The sequence below is a fragment of the Macaca thibetana genome, chromosome 3 (assembly GCF_024542745.1).
Source record: "Macaca thibetana thibetana isolate TM-01 chromosome 3, ASM2454274v1, whole genome shotgun sequence".
Classification (NCBI taxonomy): Eukaryota; Metazoa; Chordata; class Mammalia; order Primates; family Cercopithecidae; genus Macaca; species Macaca thibetana.
In genome coordinates, this window is record NC_065580.1 from 110,988,250 (window position 1) to 111,008,383 (window position 20,134).

Consider the following 20,134-nt stretch of genomic DNA (forward strand, 5'->3'; position numbering starts at 1 on the left):
CTTGAGGAACCCAGTGTCTTCCACTACAGGACGGAAGGAATGTCACCCAAAGTATGCTCCATCCATCAGTTGCCCTCGTTTTCCATAAAACAAACGTACAAACAAAAGAGCTCAATGTGTCTAAAACTGAGTTTACCTTTGCCCCTCCTCCTGTGGTTTCTATCTCAGTAGATGGGCACAAGCATCTACCAAGCATAAAAGCTACAAAAAGAAGAATCATCCCAGACTTCTCCCTGTCTTTACCTGCATATTCAGTCAGTTGCTGAGTCCTAATTCCACCTCCTCTTCCTATCTTCTGACTCCTTTTCTGTTTTCCCAGACTTGTCTTTTGACATCCTCCCTCACATCTCCTGCCATATGCTTGTTAAGCTGTTCCCAGTCCCTGTACCCCCAACTCTGTATCAGCCAAGTGATTGTTCACGTACCACTTTCCTGTGGTTTTTTGCCCTCCCCTGTTTCCTCTTGGACCATAGTTTTCTTTGTTCTCCTATTGCACCCTCCCCTCCATCAGGAAAGTAAGGATTGGATTTTGTAGCACTTGTTATTGACTTATCTTTCTTCCTCACTAGCTGGCGTCCTGAAGTCAGAGACAGCTTCCTATTTCTCTGCCTGTCTTTAGTGCTGAGCACAGACAAGCTGCTTATTAAGTGGTAGGTGAGTGCATTGCTGGACCTGGGCATTATAAAAGAGGAACTTGTGAAGTCAGTTGATGAGCTGGGTGGGGAACATGTTCCTGACTTTAACATATTGCTTGACCCTGGTGGGCTGCCAGTAAATTCCTGTGGAATTCTGTTGAATACTGAAGCAGGAAGGCTTTCCCGCCCTGCACAGTCCTCCTTCCTCCCTGATTCCATCAGGTCAGAAGAGTGGTCATCATTAGTGAAGATATACTAGGTTACAGTTTGTTGGGTCCTGTTACATATAACGTGACTGAGCAGTAATAAGTCAGGGAGCCCAAATGGCTGGTTGACGTTTAACCTGTTCAACTGTCATCTCTGCAGAAGGTCCAAACAGTTACTTCAAAACTTTAACTCATTCCAAAGTCTACTTCTGTTTAACAAATTCAATTACTGAATCTATGGTTATCTATTAAATGCTTGTTGTGTTTAAAGGGATTAGTAATATTTAAACAGAATAAGCTTTAAATATGTGACACAAAATAACTATTCAATAAATATCACTAGGGTAATTGGCTAATCATTTGTGAAAAGAGTAATTTTTGAGTATTTCAATGTAATATATAACAAGGAGAAAACTAAGGTAAGTGTTTATCACAGAAAATCAGAGAAATCATGGACATGAAGCCAATGAAGAAAGTAGCTCACTAGGTAAATACTAAAACTTCTCTGTATCTACTAAACACAACCACTGTATATAAATGCAGATAATATATTTTGTAGATTTCAGATATTGATTCAATGATACAACATTATAAGTATCAATGATAAAGAAAAAAATGCCACTAGTCTAACTATGGTATACCATAAATTGTAATATATAACTAGATTTTAAAGATGTTAAAATGTGAAAGAAAAATGTGCCTCTTGGAATCAACAAAGTATAGTAGCAAACTAGAAGAAAAAATATGATAGAAAAATTTCATCTGCTCACCTGTACTGGGAATGTACTTTTGTACAATATTTTAGCAGTTATATACCAAAAAGTTTAAAATATGCACCCTTTTGACACAAAATTTTATTTCTTGAATTTATGCTGAGGAAATAATCAAGAATGCATAGAAGATTAAGCTACATATTTGTTCACTGCCATAATATTGTTGCTGAACTTTCTCCTTAGTTCAGCTAAAAGCAGGCTCTTGTTACACACGACCAGGAAAGATTAGGCTCGCGGACAGATAGAAGGGTGAGGAAAATGGAATTTATTGGGCGAAGAGGAAAAAGGAAAATGAACTCTTAGCAAAGCAAGAAAGGGTCCTGCTAGCAGGTTTTCTGCCTCACAGATTGAATCCCAGGTCACCATACAGCTGAAGAGAGCAAGCTCCTCCCCTGCATAAGGTATGAACTCCCCATGGCCCCACCCATTTCCCCCAGGGCACATGTCGGGCTCCAGTACACTGTGGGCATGCCCAGACAAGCCCTGGGCAGGTTCCCTCGTTTGCACGAAAGCTTCTGATGTAAACTCTTGTGGGGGCAGGTTGCAGATTCTCTGGGGACCCCTTTTTATCTGTATAGGCATTTAACTGTCTCAATATTTATAAAACTGAAATATTGGGAACAAAATATTAACAGAAATCAGTGATTAGTTGAATACATTATAGCATATCTATGTCAGGGCACTATCCTTGATATTTAAAAATAATGCTGTAGATGAAGAGTAATTGGCATGGGAAGATCTTCACTGCATGTTTTGGTTCCAGGATTTTTTCTAAGAAAATATCCATAGACATAGTTATATAGATATGAATACATAGAAAAAATATTGGAACTAAATTTATATTAGAGGTAGTTACTGAGAATGGTACATAATGAGAAGTATATTCTCTTCTTTTTCTTTATTCACATATTTTAGTTTTTAAAAATTATCGCCTATAATAGCACAATAATGAAAAATTATTTTCTATTTAAATGAAAGATGTGTCTTTAATAAACTGATAAGATTGACACAGTAAAGGGAGAATACAAATGAAAATGTTTTTGGAATAACAATAGAAACTGTTCTCTTGATTTTGGTCATTTGTATAAAATCATATTTCATGCAAAGCAGTATCTCCCATTTTATTGCTGTGTTGATTAGTAACAAATCAATTTTCTATTTGTGTCTCATATGTGTATTAAGACTCTAACCTCTGCAAGCAAATCCAACAAAATCTTGTGAAAAATTTCAGAAACAATGTTTGAGAAGAAACCCGGGACTTAAAAATGAACAAGTATGCAGTGTAAGCTGACCTTGAGTGTCACATTTTAACATCTGTTTTTCATGTTGTGATACTTATTTGAGATTTGGTATTATTAAGTAACGAGGAAAATATCTTACTGTTTCCATAGGTAACAGGGCAGTAACTTGAGGCTGATGGATTGGCATGCTTTGTCTGTATAATGTAATTCAAATAAAGTCATAACATTTTGGCTATGGCTCATGTGTCAAGCATTTATACATTTTTTTTTTTTTTTTTTGTCTGATAAATGAACTGCTAGGCTTTCTGACTGGTTAATAATAGTCCAATAAAAAGGGAGAAAAATAGTTTTTGACCTTCCATTTAATATTACTACCAGCAGTTTGGAGATTTAGGTGTATATGTAAACATTTAAAAATGATTTTGCATTGACTTTTTTTTCAGAAAAAGAACTTTTAATATTTTAAATAATACTTATTGAAATGGATTCCACATACTTGTGTCTGAGCCAGTGTCCACACTATTGCCACAAACTCTGGGAACAAATTCTTATATATCAGATACTATACAAATATTTATTTATAATCTTTTCCCACAGACTATATGATATAAAAATTTAAAAGCCAATATTAAAGTAGACCACTTAAAAAAGGTAACTGAATATAGTCCCCTAAGGAATTAAGGCCAATTTGGAAATTTCATATGTGACATTCCTAAAATACAAATTTCATCATGTTATTCTACGTCTAAACTTTTTAGTATCTCTTCATTGTCCTTAAGATAAAGCCCGATGCCCTGACATAGCTTATGAAGCCATATGTGATCTAGCACCTGCCATTCTCCCTGGGCTCATCTTTTCTATGAAACCCCTTTGATCCTTCAGGGCATTGACTGTGTCCTGCTTTCTGGTATATAGAACTTTGCACATGCTGTTCTTTCTGAAACTGTCTGGCCATTCTTTTCCTTTCCCTGTTCCTCAGTCCGCTATATTCCAATCTTTTTCACATTCTGTTCCAGTCTCTAATCATCTCTAATTTATTGCGATTATTCTTTAAGTTTCCTGCTTTCCTAGCTGCTGGTGTGTGCATCACATCAGCTTTCCACCCCTGACCATCGTCTCCCTCAGGGACTTTCAGTTGAGCTTGTTGTTCCCACATTGGATTCTTTGGCATTATACCCAGCTGGAGCCAGCCCCGGAGAGCCACATGCCAGGGGGCCTTAAAACCTGTGGGACTTCTACAAGCCACCAACTCAAGAAGAGCAAAACTGAAAACCAGGAAAAAGATTTTCAAAACTGAAAACCAGGCAAAAGCCCACAACAGAAAAATTGAAAGCAGAATGAGGTTGAGAAGTGGGTCCACACAGAGAGAGAACTGGGATGAAGATGAGAATCTGATGGGCAAGATGAGGTGAGAGGCAACGAAGCTGCTGAAATAAAGGTGCATAAGGGAAAAGACAGGATTACGGAGAGCTCAGGTGAGACGTCACTTAGTAGTAGGCAGAACACATGCAGTTCTGTTTTGTTTTGTTTTTGAGACAGAGTCTCACTTTGTCACCAGGCAGGTGTGCAGTGGCACGATCTCAGTTCACTGCAACCTCCGCCTCCTGGGTTCAAGCGATTCTCCTGTCTCAGCCTCCTGAGTCGCTGGGATTACAGGTGTCTGCCACTATGCCCAACTAGTTTTTGTATTTTTAGTAGAGATCATGTTGGCCAGGCTGGTCTCGATCTCCTCACCTCAAGTGATCCACCTGCCTCGGCCTCCCAAAGTGCTGGGATTACAGGAGTGAGCCAGCGCACCAGGCTGGGAGCACATGCAATTCGGTACAACAGTCAGAAACCTAGATTCTAGTCCCCCCACTGCCAGACCTTGGGTAAGTCACTTAATCTCATGTGATTTTAGAGTCACATGACCTTGGTTAAGTCACAAACTCCTTGGTTCTGAGTAATCTTATCTATTAACCGAGGAATTTGTGTTAGATCTGTATTTGTCAGAAGGCACATAAATGTTAAGAGGAACAAGGGGAAATGGAGGGGTTCACAAAGTTATGGCATAAAAATGCCGCATCTTGGATTACTTTTATATAATGGAACAATTTTAAACACTTTAATCCACAGAATAATGGAGATGCTATGTATCAAATGCAAAATTTGAACAGTTTTAGGAAGAAGCATGAGAATACAAAGAAATTTTATTCATGGTGAGGCCTTTGTAGACTTTTCTGCAAAATGTGTATAGAATCTTCGTTTGCTCCTTTCTACTATTTGGGGCCCTTCAGTGGACATGTATGAGAAAGAATGTCTACAGTATTAGACTCTTTCCAGCTTAAACAAGAAATTTTAAAAAATAAGTTTAGCATAATATGTTAAATATGAAGTTTACTAATAACAGTGTTCTGTCTCTTTGAAATAAGTAAAATGATAACCTTTAGATGGCCAGATGCCACTCTGTGTCATGTTTTGCTCCTTGAGTGTATGTATTTTGTAATAAAATGCATCGCTTACTTATCATCTTTGAATGAGACTAAAAGATGCATGGTGTTTTGACAACATGAAGAAAGCTTTACAGCATGTTACGTAGAAGATTTTAAAACACTGAGCTGTGTTTTCTCTGTGTATTTCTAGGTTCTACCTGGATTTGTAAGATTCAGGTTATTTTTCCTGGTCTTTAAGAAACTTATCTTCCAAAAGCACATAAGGTTAATTTTTTGAAATACTCAAACATTGAGGAAACAAGAGTCTGGTCACGGCAATTGGAACTTTTGATGTGCCCACTCCAGTGACCTGTTCATGCAAGAGCCTTAAGTAAGCAGGTTCTGGAGCCAGTCTGTAGCAGCTCTTTTCACTTTGAGAATGTGTTGATGGATTAAAGCAGAACCTGAAGAGTCCACTATCTGCCTGTTGCTGTGTAAATGAGAACCTCCTTGATTTTTTTTTCTTTTTTTTGAAGGAGGGGAGGATGTAAATCTCAATGCTGGGAGGTAACCAGATTAGCATGAAACAGAGCTCCCATTTTATACTATGCCTCATTCAAGCGACAGTCATTTGAGTTGCATTGTTTTTTTTCATCTCCTGAGAGTTATTATGAACTTTCTTTACTGAGTGTTATATTTAAGCCCTTTGAATAGTTTGCTGTCTGCAACAGTGGCGGCAGATAAGCAATGCTCTCAGAGGATCTCACTGTGAGACATAATGGTGAAATGCTGCAATGCATGGAATTTTATTTGAGACTACAATTTAATAAATGATGGACTATCTCTAGGTCAAATCTCGTCCAGATCAGTCACTACCATCTGTCACCAAGCTACAGCCAACTGGCAGCTGGTTGGTGGCCATTATGAAATCCATTAGAAATTTCAGTTCATTTCTTAATTAATGGACATACTTATGCACAGAACATTCCATAATTGACCATTTTCTTAAGTGGCTTCATTCTGTTCCTGTTTTAGGATGAACATTCTTTGCCTCTGAGGAATATGTCTTCTAGTTTGCAGTTGCTACAGTGGAGATGAAGTTTCTTCTACCTCTGTTTATGCATATGTGTACAATCTGTGAAGGGATAGTAGCTTTGCAACTTCATTTTTCATAGCTTGAAGTTGAAAATATGATTCCCAATGAGACTTCTAGAGTTGGACACATTTCAAGAATGTCCTTTCATGGGAGATTTTAGTATTGCATCCATATCTTCTGGTCCCAGATGAAAGAAGGTCTTATGGAAACCTTCAACCAAAGGAAGAAAACCTATCCATTTAAATATGAGGAAAGCTGGCCTGTGTTTGGACCATTCTCCCAGTAAGTTTTTTTTTTTTTTTTTAACAGTTTTGAATGATTTCATCCACCACAAATTGACAGGGTAGAGGACTTCCTCTTTTGGAGTTGCCAACAAGCACATTTTGCTACCAGTCAATTCTCCTAAATAATAAGTATGATGAATAACAACCAATTGGGGAAAAATTTTCAGCATGAAAAAAGGCTGACAGCTGTGAAAACAAAGCAAGCATGCAGCTCTGCAATTTAAAGAAATCCTTGCTCACGCTTATACTATAACGTAGGGGAGTCTCTTGGCAGAGTCATATTTTGCTCTATTTTTACATAATAAATACACATATAATCAAGTGAAAATAGACCTTGGTGCAGTGCTCAGCCATTCTCATGCTGTGGCGATATAGTTCATTTAACCGCTCCTTGGGAATGTTGGCTCATTCAATGAGAAAACAGTCAGTTTTAGACCAAATATAGTCAACTCCAAAAAGCAGTTAAGCCAGTTGCATGAAAATGGACTTTTTTGCTTTTCCACTGGCTGTTTTCAAATCACATTAGCTCAGACAAAAATGGAGTGAGCCTTCTAAAACTTCATGGTTTGTCCACTATAGCTTTATTTTATTTTACTATTTTTTACTGATATATAATAGTTATACATATTTTGGGAAATACATTTTAATATAATGTTCAATACTTATCTGTTTCTTCTCTAAGCTGAATTACCATATTGCTACTTCTGTTGTCTTATCATATCCTTTCAAACTGCCCCTTTGAGGTGAAGTATTTTTTTTTTTCTTGGTCAATAAAATGTCTGTGTGACACATTGAAGCGATATACTTCAATCTGATAACATTATTTATAAACCCTATAAATCATAAACAACATCTGTACTCTCAAGTTATGTTTGCCATCTGAAATGAATCTACCAATAGTGCTGTGTAAGTGATTTGCTTCCGAGATCAGCTAGCTTGGAGTCCAAATACAGAAAGCAAACTGGCAGAGTTTTCATGAACTTTTTTTACAGGACTATTGAAACTTCTACTTAACTAAAATGACAAAGTGCTTCCAAAGCTTTGTGCTTTGTAAAACTGGAGGTCATACTGCTTCATAAGCACACCAGATGCCTTTATATGAGGCTGGACCTTAGGCACTCAGCTGGCTCTGTATACACAATCTCTAATTTTAGCGGGAGATAAATGTGAACTAGAATCTTGGTCCCACCATTTCTTTGTGACCTTTGAAAGTGACTTGACTTCTCCGATCTGAGTTTCCTCAGCAGTTGACACAAGTTTGAAAGGAGAGGATGGCTGTGGGAGTGGCTGCTTCTGTACCCACTCTAGTGGTGTTTAGCAGTGTTCTTCTCTTTCTCCATATCTTTCCCCTTTCCAGCGGGTGTAGCGGCTGTGGCTTTTTTTTTCCTTTTTGCATCTATTTGCAGAAATATACAAAATGCACGAATTCCTCCACAAATAATGGAGCAGATGACTGCTTAGCCTCTGGAATATTCTGTCTCTTTGAAGTCCCAGTTCTCTAAAGAAGAATGAGGTTGACTTTGACTTAACTGGAACAGCTTCTGCTACTAATTTCTTCTAATGGACTTCTACTTGTGATTCTGACTTTGAATTAAATCACGAAACCACAGGAAATTTCTAATTTGTTTTTAAGACTAACTTTTTGGTGAAAAAAACAAAAGTATGACTTTCCAGAAAACACTAGAGTTACTTATTTTTCATACTACATCCCATTAATTCAGACACATATTGAAGATATTCAGCCCTTAACCACTGTACACCACAATTGTCTGCTTACTGTCTGCATCTTCATAATATGGGATCTTGTTCACCTCTATCACCACTTCCTACCACCTAACAGGCCCTTGGAAACTGCTGGTTGAATCAACAAATGGATCAATATTTATGTATTTCCTGTCTATTTCTCAAAAGGATTCAAGGCAGTTTATAAGAAACACATGTGAAACAGAACAATACAATTAAGATCAGAAAAAATGAGACTAGACACCATGTGAAGAAAATGAAAAGATATTTATGCTAAGGACCAAGGTCTGGTATGAGATCATTTGAGAACTGGACTTAACTCTAAATTAAGGCAAAAAAAAAAAAAAAAAAAAAAAAAATGAACACATGATTGCCTATACTGTTCCCTTAATCGGAGAAAATAAGACATACAAGGGGAATTTCTTCACATGGGGGAGCTATCAAGTAGGAGGACATTGCAAATGACCATTGCCACATCTGACCCTATTTGTGTCTATGTGGCATTTCCATCTCTTATCAAGAAGGTCTGGGGGTCTGGGGTGAAATGTAATGTCCTAGAACCTGAGATCTAAGCACAGTTAGTGGTTTACTATTCTCTCTTCTGAATTTAGTACAGTGCAATTTGGATATGTATTATATGTAAGTGTTTATATATAATATATATTTTAAATATATATATACACACATATAAGGTACATATGTATATTTATGTCATGTATGAAAACTAAATTTCTATGGGAACCAACTCTATATCCTTTATTTTTTAAAAAGTCAAATTAGAAACAGATAAAACTTTGACAAACATTGCTATTTAAGGTTTGAGGAAACAAAAAGGAAATTCCTTTTAAACATCTATTCTGCCACTGTAGAAGGGGCCTTTGATGCATTTGCCAGTAGCCCATTTTTATGGCCATGTAAAAACTCTAGGAGTACTCAAAACAGTTGAGAGTTAGAAATGCTGGACAAGAGGAGTGCTTGCTGAGACAGGAGCTGTCGTGGAGCTCCTTTCAGATCCTGTTCCCCACTCCTCATTGAGGCCTGGCCTTGCTTTCTCTTCCCAGGACTTACACATATGGTAGTGTTCTCAAGTGGTTATAGAATGTAGAATTTTGCTACTTAAAATGAGTTCTGGAAGCATCAGCATCACCTGTAGTCTGAGGAATGCAGAACTCCTAAGCCAATTCTCTAGAGGATTTTTATACATTGCTAGTGTGCCGAGCAGTAATATAGAGGACTCTTCATTTTGAATGAATAAATGAAAAATGCTTGACCTTCTTTCTTTAGAGTATACTTTTATGGTATGCATTATCTGAAACTATCTTCTTTGAATCCTAATATCCAAATGACACAATGCATTTTCCATGAACCTTTGCCCACTTTTAATCTTTTGAGTTTCTGTGTGTTCATATTTCCTTTTAAGTTTCTCCTTCTAGATGAAATTCTACCTATTACATAGGTGGCCAACATAACACATTGAGAGTCATAATAGACATTGAGCAGTAGTGACCTCTATTTTCCTTTTTTTTTTTTCTTTTTACTCTCTTTTCACTAATCAAACTCACCAGTACGTTTGTCTCCTGTGAGGAAGCTCATATGCTTCCTCCTAATGGTAATCTCTTGAAACCCTGTAATTAATTGTTTGTACCTACCTTAAAATCCCATTTCTCAGCAGAGTTAATACAAATCTGTAGTTCCCAGAATCACTGTGTTCTTGATGAAAATCCTAGACTCTTTTCATGGAGAAATCGGATTTTGCCTATTTATCTTGCCTCAAACCCTTTTATAGCCTTGATTTTTAAGGATATCTATTTTTTAGACAGACACACCAGAAAGAGTAAGAGAGTAAAGAACTTTGTAGAGAGTGACAGGAAGGAGCTCCTAGGGAAGTATTAGAGAATCTTGCAATCAGGAAGGCAGTCATTAGAAGATAATATAAAATGAGCATCAAGAGTTTTGGCCCTGGCACCAGGCAGCCCCAAGTCAGGAAATGATCCATATAAAATCTTGGCACATAATAAATACTCACTTAATATTAGCAATTACAGTTAACTCTTGAACAATGTGGGGATTAGGTTCCTATGCGGGAATGGTGTCAGGACACCCACATTGTATTACTTGAACTCCCCAAATATTACTAGCCTACTGTTGACTGGAAGCCTTACCAATAAGAAACAATCACTAACATATATTTTATGTATTATATGTATTATATACTGTATTCTTATTATTAATATAAAGTAAGCTAGAGGAAAAAATGTTATTAAGAAAATCTCAAGGAAGATAAAATATATTTACTATTCCTTAAGTGGAAGTGGATTATCATAAAGGTCTTCATTTTCAGCATCTTCACATTGAATAGGCTGAGGGAGAGGAGAAAGAAGGGGTTGGTCTTGCTGTCTCGGAGTGGCAGAGGCGGGAGAAAACCCATGCATAAGTGGACCCGTGCAGCTCAAACCTGTGTTGTCCAAGGGTCAACTCTATTACCTAATATGCACTAACCTGCATACTTTAGACACTTACCAGTTTCTTAGGTGTTCATAAAGGCCAATATCTTATATTTCAGTATAATCACACATGAAGAGATACTACATTCGGAGTGGGGTGAAAGAAAAGCTGAGGCGCCACAACCGAATTGCCAGGTCTGTTTTGGGAGGGCATCGACAATGGGTTGGCTTACCGCCACCGTAAGGACACACGCTGTACCTGACTGCAGAGGTGCTGCTTGGAATAAGAATTTTCATGGGAGGAACAGTGGGATCATCAGGGAAGGGGTTAGGACCCACAGCCAAAGGACTATGCACTAAGACCGCAAAGAATGATATATAAACAAGGCATAACACTTGCATGGCAGGAGAAAGATGAATGAGGTACTTAAGCAAAGCTCTCGAGACAGAGTAGTGTGTGACTGAAAAGGCTAAAATGACTACGTATATTGTGTTTGGAGAAACAGGTGAGGCCCTATGGGCTGTCAAATAATGAATAATATATTAGTAGTCACGGTATCGTGTTATTATTAGTGACTCCTTTGCTCACTGTTAGCTAAGGCAGTTACTTTTTCTCTATACAAGGATTTCTTGACCTGTGATATTTCCTTTTTTTTGCCTTTCACAGTACACTTTTCAATGCTATATACAAAGGTGTCATGATTTGTTTGGCAGGAAATCTATTATTATAGTCCCCTGGAAGTTATTTTTCAGCTTATCCAAGGTATACAAATTAACTTTTGCATTTCTAAGTCACAGTTGTTGATTCCCTAGTCTCGGTTGATATAAAGCTGTAGCATTTTGGAAACTGTTTGCCAAGCATCTTTCTTCATTTTCACCTGTGGAATCTAGCCCATTGGACCATTCTCCTCTCTTGTAAGCAATTTTTATTTAGTCAAGTTCCAAGGCCCTTATAGTTTTTTTATGATACACCTTTATTGACAAATGAAGACTATTCCACCTAAAACTTAGTTGTGTACTTCATGTCTGATATCTGTGCTGAGGCTCAGCAAGAAATAACTATCTCACTATATAGCCATCCAGTTCAGATTAGAACCGAGTTTTTCAAACTTTGATCATTGATAAACAATGTACCTGTCGATTTAATGTAACCTTTGTCTAATTCTGAATGCATACGTCATAAAGTTGAAATGTTTAGTTACTATGTGCAGAAAGAGAATTTTGCAAACCTCGGAAAATGCTGTAGTTCTAGTGCCTATTAAGAAAGAAGTGTTAATTTCCTTTCAGTTTTTCCCTCTTAACATTGGGGATTAGTTTATTAACACAAAATTACATCATGCATTTTTACTTAGTAACTTTCTCATGTTGTTAAACAATTTTGTGAACATAATTTTACTATTTCCTCAATGTTCTAGCATATATCTGTGTTATTATTTATTATTCTAGTTTTAGACAGGTTCTTACCAATTAGATAATACTACAAGTATTCTGAGATGAGCATTTTTACACATAAGGTTTTTTTCTTTGTTAAAATTATCTCCTTAAAAAAGATGAAGAATATTAGGATTGTTTAGTCAAAGAGTATTTATAAATTTTTTTGTATATATATTGACTAAACCCATTATATAAATCTACACCTTTACCTTCAAGGTAAAAATTATATGTCTTCTTTCACCATTGAAAGTTATGTCCTTATTAAAGATATACGTATTTAGGCCAGATACAGTGGCTCATGCCTGTAATTCTATCACTTTGGGAGCCTGAGGCGGGTGGATCAACTGAGGTCAGGAGTTCGAGACTAGCCTGGCCAACATGGTGAAACACCGTCTCTACTAAAAATACAAAAATTAGCCGGGCGTGGTGGTGGGTGCCTATAATTCCAGCTACTTGGGAGGCTGAGGCAGGAGAATCACTTGAACTGGGAAAGCAGAGGTTGCAGTGAGCCGAGATCGCACCTTTCACTCCAGCCTGGGCAACAGAGAGAGACTCTGTCTCAAGAAAAGAAATGAAAAAAAAAAAAGAATATACATATTTATATGTTATAGATAGATGGTATTTTATTGTGGTTTTAGCATAGCTTTTCTTCAATTACATATGTTTATATAGGACTAAATTGGAATTGAACAAAAGGAGGAGTTTCTTCAAATACCTATCTATGAGAAATGAAGGCTTTATGACTTGTCTGAATATATATAAATATTTTACCATATGTAAGTGATATAGAAGACCTCTGAATATAGCTTTCTCACTACAGTGCTGTTCTATAGGTCCAGTCTGTGGAGTGGCTACATAAGGGAGACTTCTTGATGAAGAAGGCTTTATATAACAAAACAATAACCATAATGATAATTGCAATAACAATAATATCAGCTAAATTTGTTTAATGCTGTGTGCCAAATGCTCCTCAGTATTTTGTAAGTCATATAATCATCTCAATATCCTTGGAAGCAGGTTAAAATTCCTATTTACAGATAATTAAAGCATTTTGACAAGTAGCTGGGCTAGAATTGTAATCAGTACAGTCTGACTCTAGAGCCTACAGTCAGACGCTACACTATGATGCTATTACTTTCTCTTTTGATTGGATCCAAAATGAAATTCATTAATATTTAATTCTAGTCTGTGATACCTAATATTATTTACTCCAAGTCAAACCAAATTTATTAGTACTTGCTGCGTGCTAAGTAGTGGATAAGTACTCCATTTTTGTTTGTTTTAGCCATCAGTTATTAACACCTGTATATATCAGGTACTGTGCTAGAGGCTAGGGATATAAAGGTCAGTGAGCATGGCCCCTTTTCTCAGGGACTATGTGTCCACAGATTATTGGAAACCAACATCATAAATTCTGTAATGTGTGTAGCATTAGAAGAGGAAGCACAGAAGTTGTTCTGAGCTGACCAAATAAAGCTTTGCTAAAGTAGTGCCATTTAAGTAGAGTCTTGCAAGACACATGTTTGCAAAGAAGATAACATTGGAGGTGTGGTAGAGGTGGTGGCAAGTGGAAGCATATTAAAACTCAATGAGATTTTTTGAAAGAGTATGTTGTTCAGGAATCTACAGGTGTTTGATGTTGCATTTGGATGAGATGAGAAAAGTAGTCCAGGGTAGGAATCTGAGGGCCTTTGGTCCATGCTAAATTTTGGACTTTATCTCGTAGACCAAAAGTTACAGTTCAGATACCATCAGATGCTAGGCAAATGAAATCAGTGAGTGAATCATACGGGGTAACCAGCAGTGAGAGTGGTGGGTACTGTGGAAAGCAGGAAAACACATGCCACTGCTAAAGAGAAGAGCTGCCTCTCAGCTCATGTAGGTTATATCTAAGGGTCTGGTTGCATCCAGACCCTTTTATTTTTCATGGAAATTCATAAATCCGGGTTTGTATGTGAAATCGCCAAATTTTCAATCTTGGCAATTAAGATGGAAAATGATTATGAAACATTGTGCAAGCCAAGGAAAATATAAATGGTGCCCTTGGGCTGCTTGGCTGGGTCCTGCTAATACAGAGGGTCCAGGGAAGAACATGAAGCAGGGGAATGACATAGTTGGATTTGAACGCTGGAGAGTTCATTCAGATGGTATTGTTTTCTTGTTTTGTTTTATTTTTGTTTTTGAGACAGAGTCTTGCTCTGTTGCCCAGGCTGGAGTGCAGTCGCATGATCTTGGCTCATTGCAAGCTCCACCTCTCAGGTTCAAGTGATCCTCCTGCCTCAGCCTCCTGAGTAGCTGAGATTACAGGTGTGCACCACAGGCCCAGCTAATTTTTGTACTTTTAGTAGAGACAGGGTTTCATCATGTTGACCAGACTGGTCTCAAACTCCTGACCTCAAGTGATCCACCTGCCTCAGCTTCCCAAAGTGCTGGGATTATAGGTGTGAGCCACCACGCCCAGTCTATTTTTATTTTTTAATGACAAATAATAATTATATATGTTTCTCACATATGCTCTGATATTTTAAAATATGCATAAATTGTGTAATGACTCAGTTGAGCTAATTAATATCTACATTACCTCACATACTTATTTTTTGGGGGGTGAGAACACTTAAAATCTACTCTCCAGTGTGTTTCAAAATGCAATACATTGTTATTAACTATAATCACCATGTTGTACAATAGATCTCTTGAATTTATTCCTCCTAACTGAAATTTTGTGTCCTTTCACCAATATCTCTCCACCACCCTCTCCCTCTGCTCCTGGCAACCACCATTCCACTCTATATTTCTGTGAGTTCGACTTTTTTAGATCTCACACATGAGTGTAATCATGTGATACTTGTCTTTCTATGCCTGGCTTATTTTACTTAGCATAATGTCCTCCAGATTCATCCATGTTGTTGCAAATGACAGAATCACCTTCTCTTTTAAGACTGAATATTATTCGATTGTATACACACCTATCAATTTTTTTAAAAGCCACGCATCCACCAATGGACACCTAATATTTATTTCATATCTTGGTATTGTGAATAATGCTTCAATGAATGGACAAGTAATAGACTTGGTAAGGAATTTAACTTGACTGAAGGACAAAAGTGGCAAGTTGTTAGAAAGGACAAAGTCAAGGAGATTTCCTAGGTGTGAGACATGGGAAACTGAGTGAATGGGAGTGCTAGTGGTCAGTAGGGAATTTGGTAGGAGCAGGTGTGAGGAAGGGTGACAATGAGTTTTGGGTGGCCCTATTGACCTTGACAGTTTCTCAAGGGTGTTTAGGTGAAAGTATTTCAATTCATGTAATTATCTTAACAAGGCTACATGGTCAATCATAATAGTGCAGTTTTTAAAAATGCAGAGACAGAAGTCCAGAGAAGTTACAAGAATTTTACTCAACCCCTCTCATCTGATTAGTGCCAGAACCAAAATTGGTAGGTGTTCCCTCTACTAGTCCACAATTATTTTAGATAAGATCAGGATTCTTTGAAATACCTGTTCCTAATCTCCTTATTTTGGTTTTGGAATATTCTTATTTATAGGAAAAAATAACATTATCAATTATCCTTTATACTTGAAAGAAAAACTTGAGAAAGTCAATTTCAGGAATCCTCAGAAAATAATTATGTCTTAGAAATGAATCAAAAGAGTGAGGATAGCATGAATCTGCATTTACATGGTGCACACCACCCCCACCCCTACTCGCCCCACCCTAGGAATCACCAACCTGTGCCTGAGTTCAGGTCATTTGCATAAACACATCGCTAAAGTGGAAGAAATGTAAATTTGGTGTGAAAACAGTATTTGGTTTTAGGTTTTTCCAAGTTATTGAGAATGACAAAGTTAGTACCAAAAGGGTGAAACATAGGATAAAAACAATAATATTTCTTTATGAAAATAGTTGCAATAGAATACCATCTAGTTGACTTCATCGTGATTATGTGCTGCTCGAAATATTCCTTTCTGCATTATGTAGCAAGTCAGTCTCTTTTGGACTGATTCGGGTCTTTGTTTGTTTTTTAAATGGAGGGGTTATTTGTTTAGATAGGGGTACATGAATTAAACAGAATTCTAGCTCCTGATAATCTATGTTGGTATATCTCGGGAGCTAGGATACAGTTTGTTTTAGGGCTGCTGTAACAAGTTACTACAAACCAGACGGCTTAAAGGGACAGATATTTATTCTCTCACAGTTCTGGAGGCCAAAAATTCAAAATGAAGGTGTTGGCAGCATTGCACTCTCTGAAGGCTTTAGGGGAGAATCTTTACTTTCTCTTCCAGCTTCTGAGGCTATAGGCGTTCCTTGGCTTGTGGCAGCATCACTCCATTCCCTATCTGGCTGGTCATGTTGCTGCTTCCCCTTCTGTGTAGCTGCGACATCTCCCCTTGCCTCTCTTATGAGAACACTTGGTGATGGCATTTGGGGCTCACTCCCATAATCCAGGGTAATTGCACCATTTTAAAATCCTTCATTTAATCCCATCTGAAAAGACTCTTTTTCTAAATGAGGTAACATAATCTAGGAGTGGGACTTGAGATCTTTGGATGACCATTATTCAACCTGTTATGGGCAGTGTAAGGTTGGATTCAAGGACTAGGCAAAGTGAGGTGGGCATTGGACATAGGTTCAACCTCAAGGAAAGTCTTTATTGTGAGCAAAAGCAAAATGTCCAAACCAGAGTGGCAGTGTCAAGTGTCAGGCCCAAAAGATAAAGCCTAGATCTGAATAAGAAGACACACCACACAGCTGGAACTCTGAAGGCAGCACTCTCCCTGATACTCAAGCAGGGCAGAGGCAGGAACCACTTTTCTGGTTGGGTGTTGAGATGTGATAGTGTGATATCCATGCTGAAACAGTGTGTCTGTAAGGCAGGTTGATGACACTTGATTGAAATTGTGAGCCAGCACGCCTGTAACCCCAGCACTTTGGGAGGCCAAGGTGGGTGGATCACTTGAGGTCAGGAGTTTGAGACCAGCCTGGCCAGCATGGTGCAACCCCCACTCTACTAAAAATACAAAATTATCCAGGGATAGTGGCGCGTGTCTGTAATCCCAGCTATTTGGGAGGCTGAGGCAGGAGAATCACTTGAGCCCAGGAGGCAGAGGTGAGCTGAAATTGCGCTGCTGCACTCCAGCCTGGGCAACAGAGCGAGACTTCATCTCATAAAAACAAACAAAAAAGAAATTGTGAGCCAAGTCAGCTGGGAACACAAATGTGTCTGAGAGACGTTCAGGCTTGACTCCTGACTGGACTCATGTCCCTTCGTTTTAGTTTCTATGTATTTCCATCTCTACCCCTCTGCCCCACACTCCAACTAGTGTAAGCCAGAATTACGTATACATGACTCAACCCTTTCTCCCTGATAACATCTCTTGGCACATCCAAAGGGTCACTTGCCCACAAAGTTATCAGTGACTGAGCTCTGACTTATCAATATTATCTCCCCCAGGCCTGGTCACATAGGCTCCTTCCTAAAATAGTTCTCCTTATCGCCTGGCCTAGAGCAAACATGCATCTATCTGCCTGCAACAAGCAAAGTATTTCCCCATCCACACAAATTCCCAGGAAAAGCAAACCAAAATGTAAAATGAAAACACTGAGTTTATTGAATTTTAGGACCATCACCTTAGTGTTTTTAAGTCTTAGAAACGTGTTAATTATCATAATGGTTCTGGCCTTTTTGAGCCTGAGCAAATTTTTGGCATAATGAATCAGGCACCAGGAGGATGCCATGTGCAGTGTCCGTGTCTTTCTGTAGCCACAGGACTGTCACTTGATTGCCCCCTGTGGTGTTATGGTTCTCTAGAATGGCTGACATAAAGCAAACAAATGATATTGCTTCCTCATGGCAGAGGACTGAGTAATCTGCACATTTATCAACCGTTGCTCGGCCTTGTGGCTGTTCAGATATTGTATGTGCCACGACATTGTTTCCTTTGTGGCTTCCTGATGCTGAAAACCTTTCCTGGTTAAACTTCTATCATACTGTATCAAGAGTGATAATGAGTCGTAAACATATTTGGCATGTATGAGTTTATTAAGAAAATTTGTTAAGGAAGCAGATGTTAGTGTTTTGTTACATCCTTCATATTCCTGTGAACTTACTAAGGGAAAGCTTTGCTACATCAAATAAGGAGATGCCTTGTTTCAATTCGATCCCAAAGGAGATTTAATTTCAGTAGAGTTTACAATACACTACCCTCAAGGAGACAGAGAGGAAGGTCTCCATAAAAGATTACTTACATCTTACTATACCTGATTTTCTCAGGCAGCACTTGGACCAGCAGAAGAAATGACAAATTGCTAATGGCAATCATTTGGAATATTCTGTGTCTCCAGTGACTCTTTCTTCTTATGTCCGTGTTGCACCCAGATCAGCAATACTAGAATCTTATTATAGTGGAAAGTTGTACTGGACACTTTTGAGACAGACACAAGTGTGGTAGAAAGATCATAGGCTCTGCTGTCAGATGGACACATTTTACTTTAACTTACATTATTACATTTTACCTCCTCAAATGTATGTCTTCATATATAAAATAGAGCTAATAATGAAAAATCTATTTCACTGTGTCTTGGTGCATGCAAATTGCCACCTCGGTATTAGGCAAGCGTCAAGTATGGTCCTCTCACACTCACTCTGTCCTTGCTTTACATTCGTGCTGGTTGGACTGTCCAACCCTGACAAGTCACACAGAAAACTCTGCCCATTCAGAGAATCCATGTGCATTTTTTGTTTTGTTTTGTTATGCCATATTTTTGTCCAACTGACTTTTTTTCCTCCTTACTCTCTTTTGTTACTTTGGTCCCTGCAAAAAAAATAGAATGGTTGGCAGACATTTAAGTGATGAGTTTTTGATCAACCAATGTAAAATAATAAGAAAAATGTTTGCCTTAATGACTTCTGAAGAGGATGAAGCATCATTTCATTAATAAAATAGATAGCTTCTGCCTCTTAGACTGGACTCCCAAATTCTTGCCTAGAATCTTCAGTCTCTGGGGAAGAGAGAACTGAATCCAGTCAGAAATATAATATGTATACAACCTCCTGACCTGTTCTTAGGACTAATCAAAACTCACAGGTTTTCCACTGGGCAACTAGAAAATTCCTAAGAATGAAGGAGTTATTTGGTTCTTGCTAAGTGAAGACAGCGCACACAAAATTACCCTGCTGACCACCACTTGGAATGGTTCCCTTCACAGGGCTTTGCAGACTCCTGTGCTGGAGTTTGGGAAAGAATGCTTTCTTAACTTGTAGTTTGGTTCTGGGATAACTTAATTAAAGACCCCACTGCCAAGAAGGATAGAATTAAAGATGTAAGTCTGGACTTCGAATATCTTGACTTTACAGTTCATAAATCACCTTTGTATTTCACTGGATTCTATTGTATTTCCTCTTTTATTTAATAGTTGTTATTTTTCTTATTTTCTGGGCTACTTAGCCTTGGAAAGGTTGGAACACCAAATTAAGACTTCAAATGTAGCTTAAAGAGGATGCAGTGACATCTGGAGGACCTCTGTTTCTGACAATATGGGGGACTATATGACCAGAGAAATCCTGGCAGTAGAAAAATGATTAGAAAACATGCATGCAGAGAAGCAGGCACTAGAACCCTCATTTGCTAATACTCTTTGACTTAGACCTGAACTTTATGGGCCATAAGAAATGAGGATATAACAAGAATCCTGAAGTCCACACTAGATGGGAGATAGAATAGAAACTTCAAAATAAAGATTGGACATCTAAAAGTCAGCAATGTCAGTGGATGAACTAGGTAAAAAACAAAACAAAAAAGAAAGCAAAAAAATTTTAAGACCTGCCACTGAAGACTGAAGAAGGAAATAGTAGATATTCTAACCTGTTTG

The 20,134-nt window shown here is 37.9% G+C and overlaps 2 protein-coding genes across 9 annotated transcripts in view; one reads left to right on the forward strand and one right to left on the reverse strand.

The window, feature by feature from the left end:
• The window catches only part of MPLKIP (M-phase specific PLK1 interacting protein), an 811,813-nt gene that overhangs the window by 608,590 nt on the left and 183,089 nt on the right, over positions 1-20,134 (reverse strand). Inside the window, exon 1 of one of the 2 annotated variants that reach the window (XM_050783341.1) lies at positions 388-391. The exons of the other annotated variant lie outside the window; for it this stretch is intronic. The gene's annotated coding sequence lies outside the window, so the exon portion shown is untranslated. Of the gene's footprint in view, positions 1-387; positions 392-20,134 lie in introns of those variants that run through there. 2 annotated transcript variants of the gene reach the window in all.
• Positions 1-20,134, forward strand: part of SUGCT (succinyl-CoA:glutarate-CoA transferase) — a 772,786-nt gene that overhangs the window by 606,577 nt on the left and 146,075 nt on the right. The window contains exons 14-16 of one of the 7 annotated variants that reach the window (XR_007724059.1): positions 570-654; positions 1,961-2,015; positions 2,797-6,276. The exons of 4 other annotated variants lie outside the window; for them this stretch is intronic. Coding sequence is in view for 1 of the 3 variants with exons in the window: in XM_050783321.1 (XP_050639278.1) it covers positions 570-581 (12 nt within the window). In the remaining 2 variants the exon portion in view is untranslated. Of the gene's footprint in view, positions 1-569; positions 1,025-1,960; positions 2,016-2,796; positions 6,277-20,134 lie in introns of those variants that run through there. 2 more of the 7 variants (XR_007724060.1, XM_050783321.1) reach the window with 2 other exon arrangements.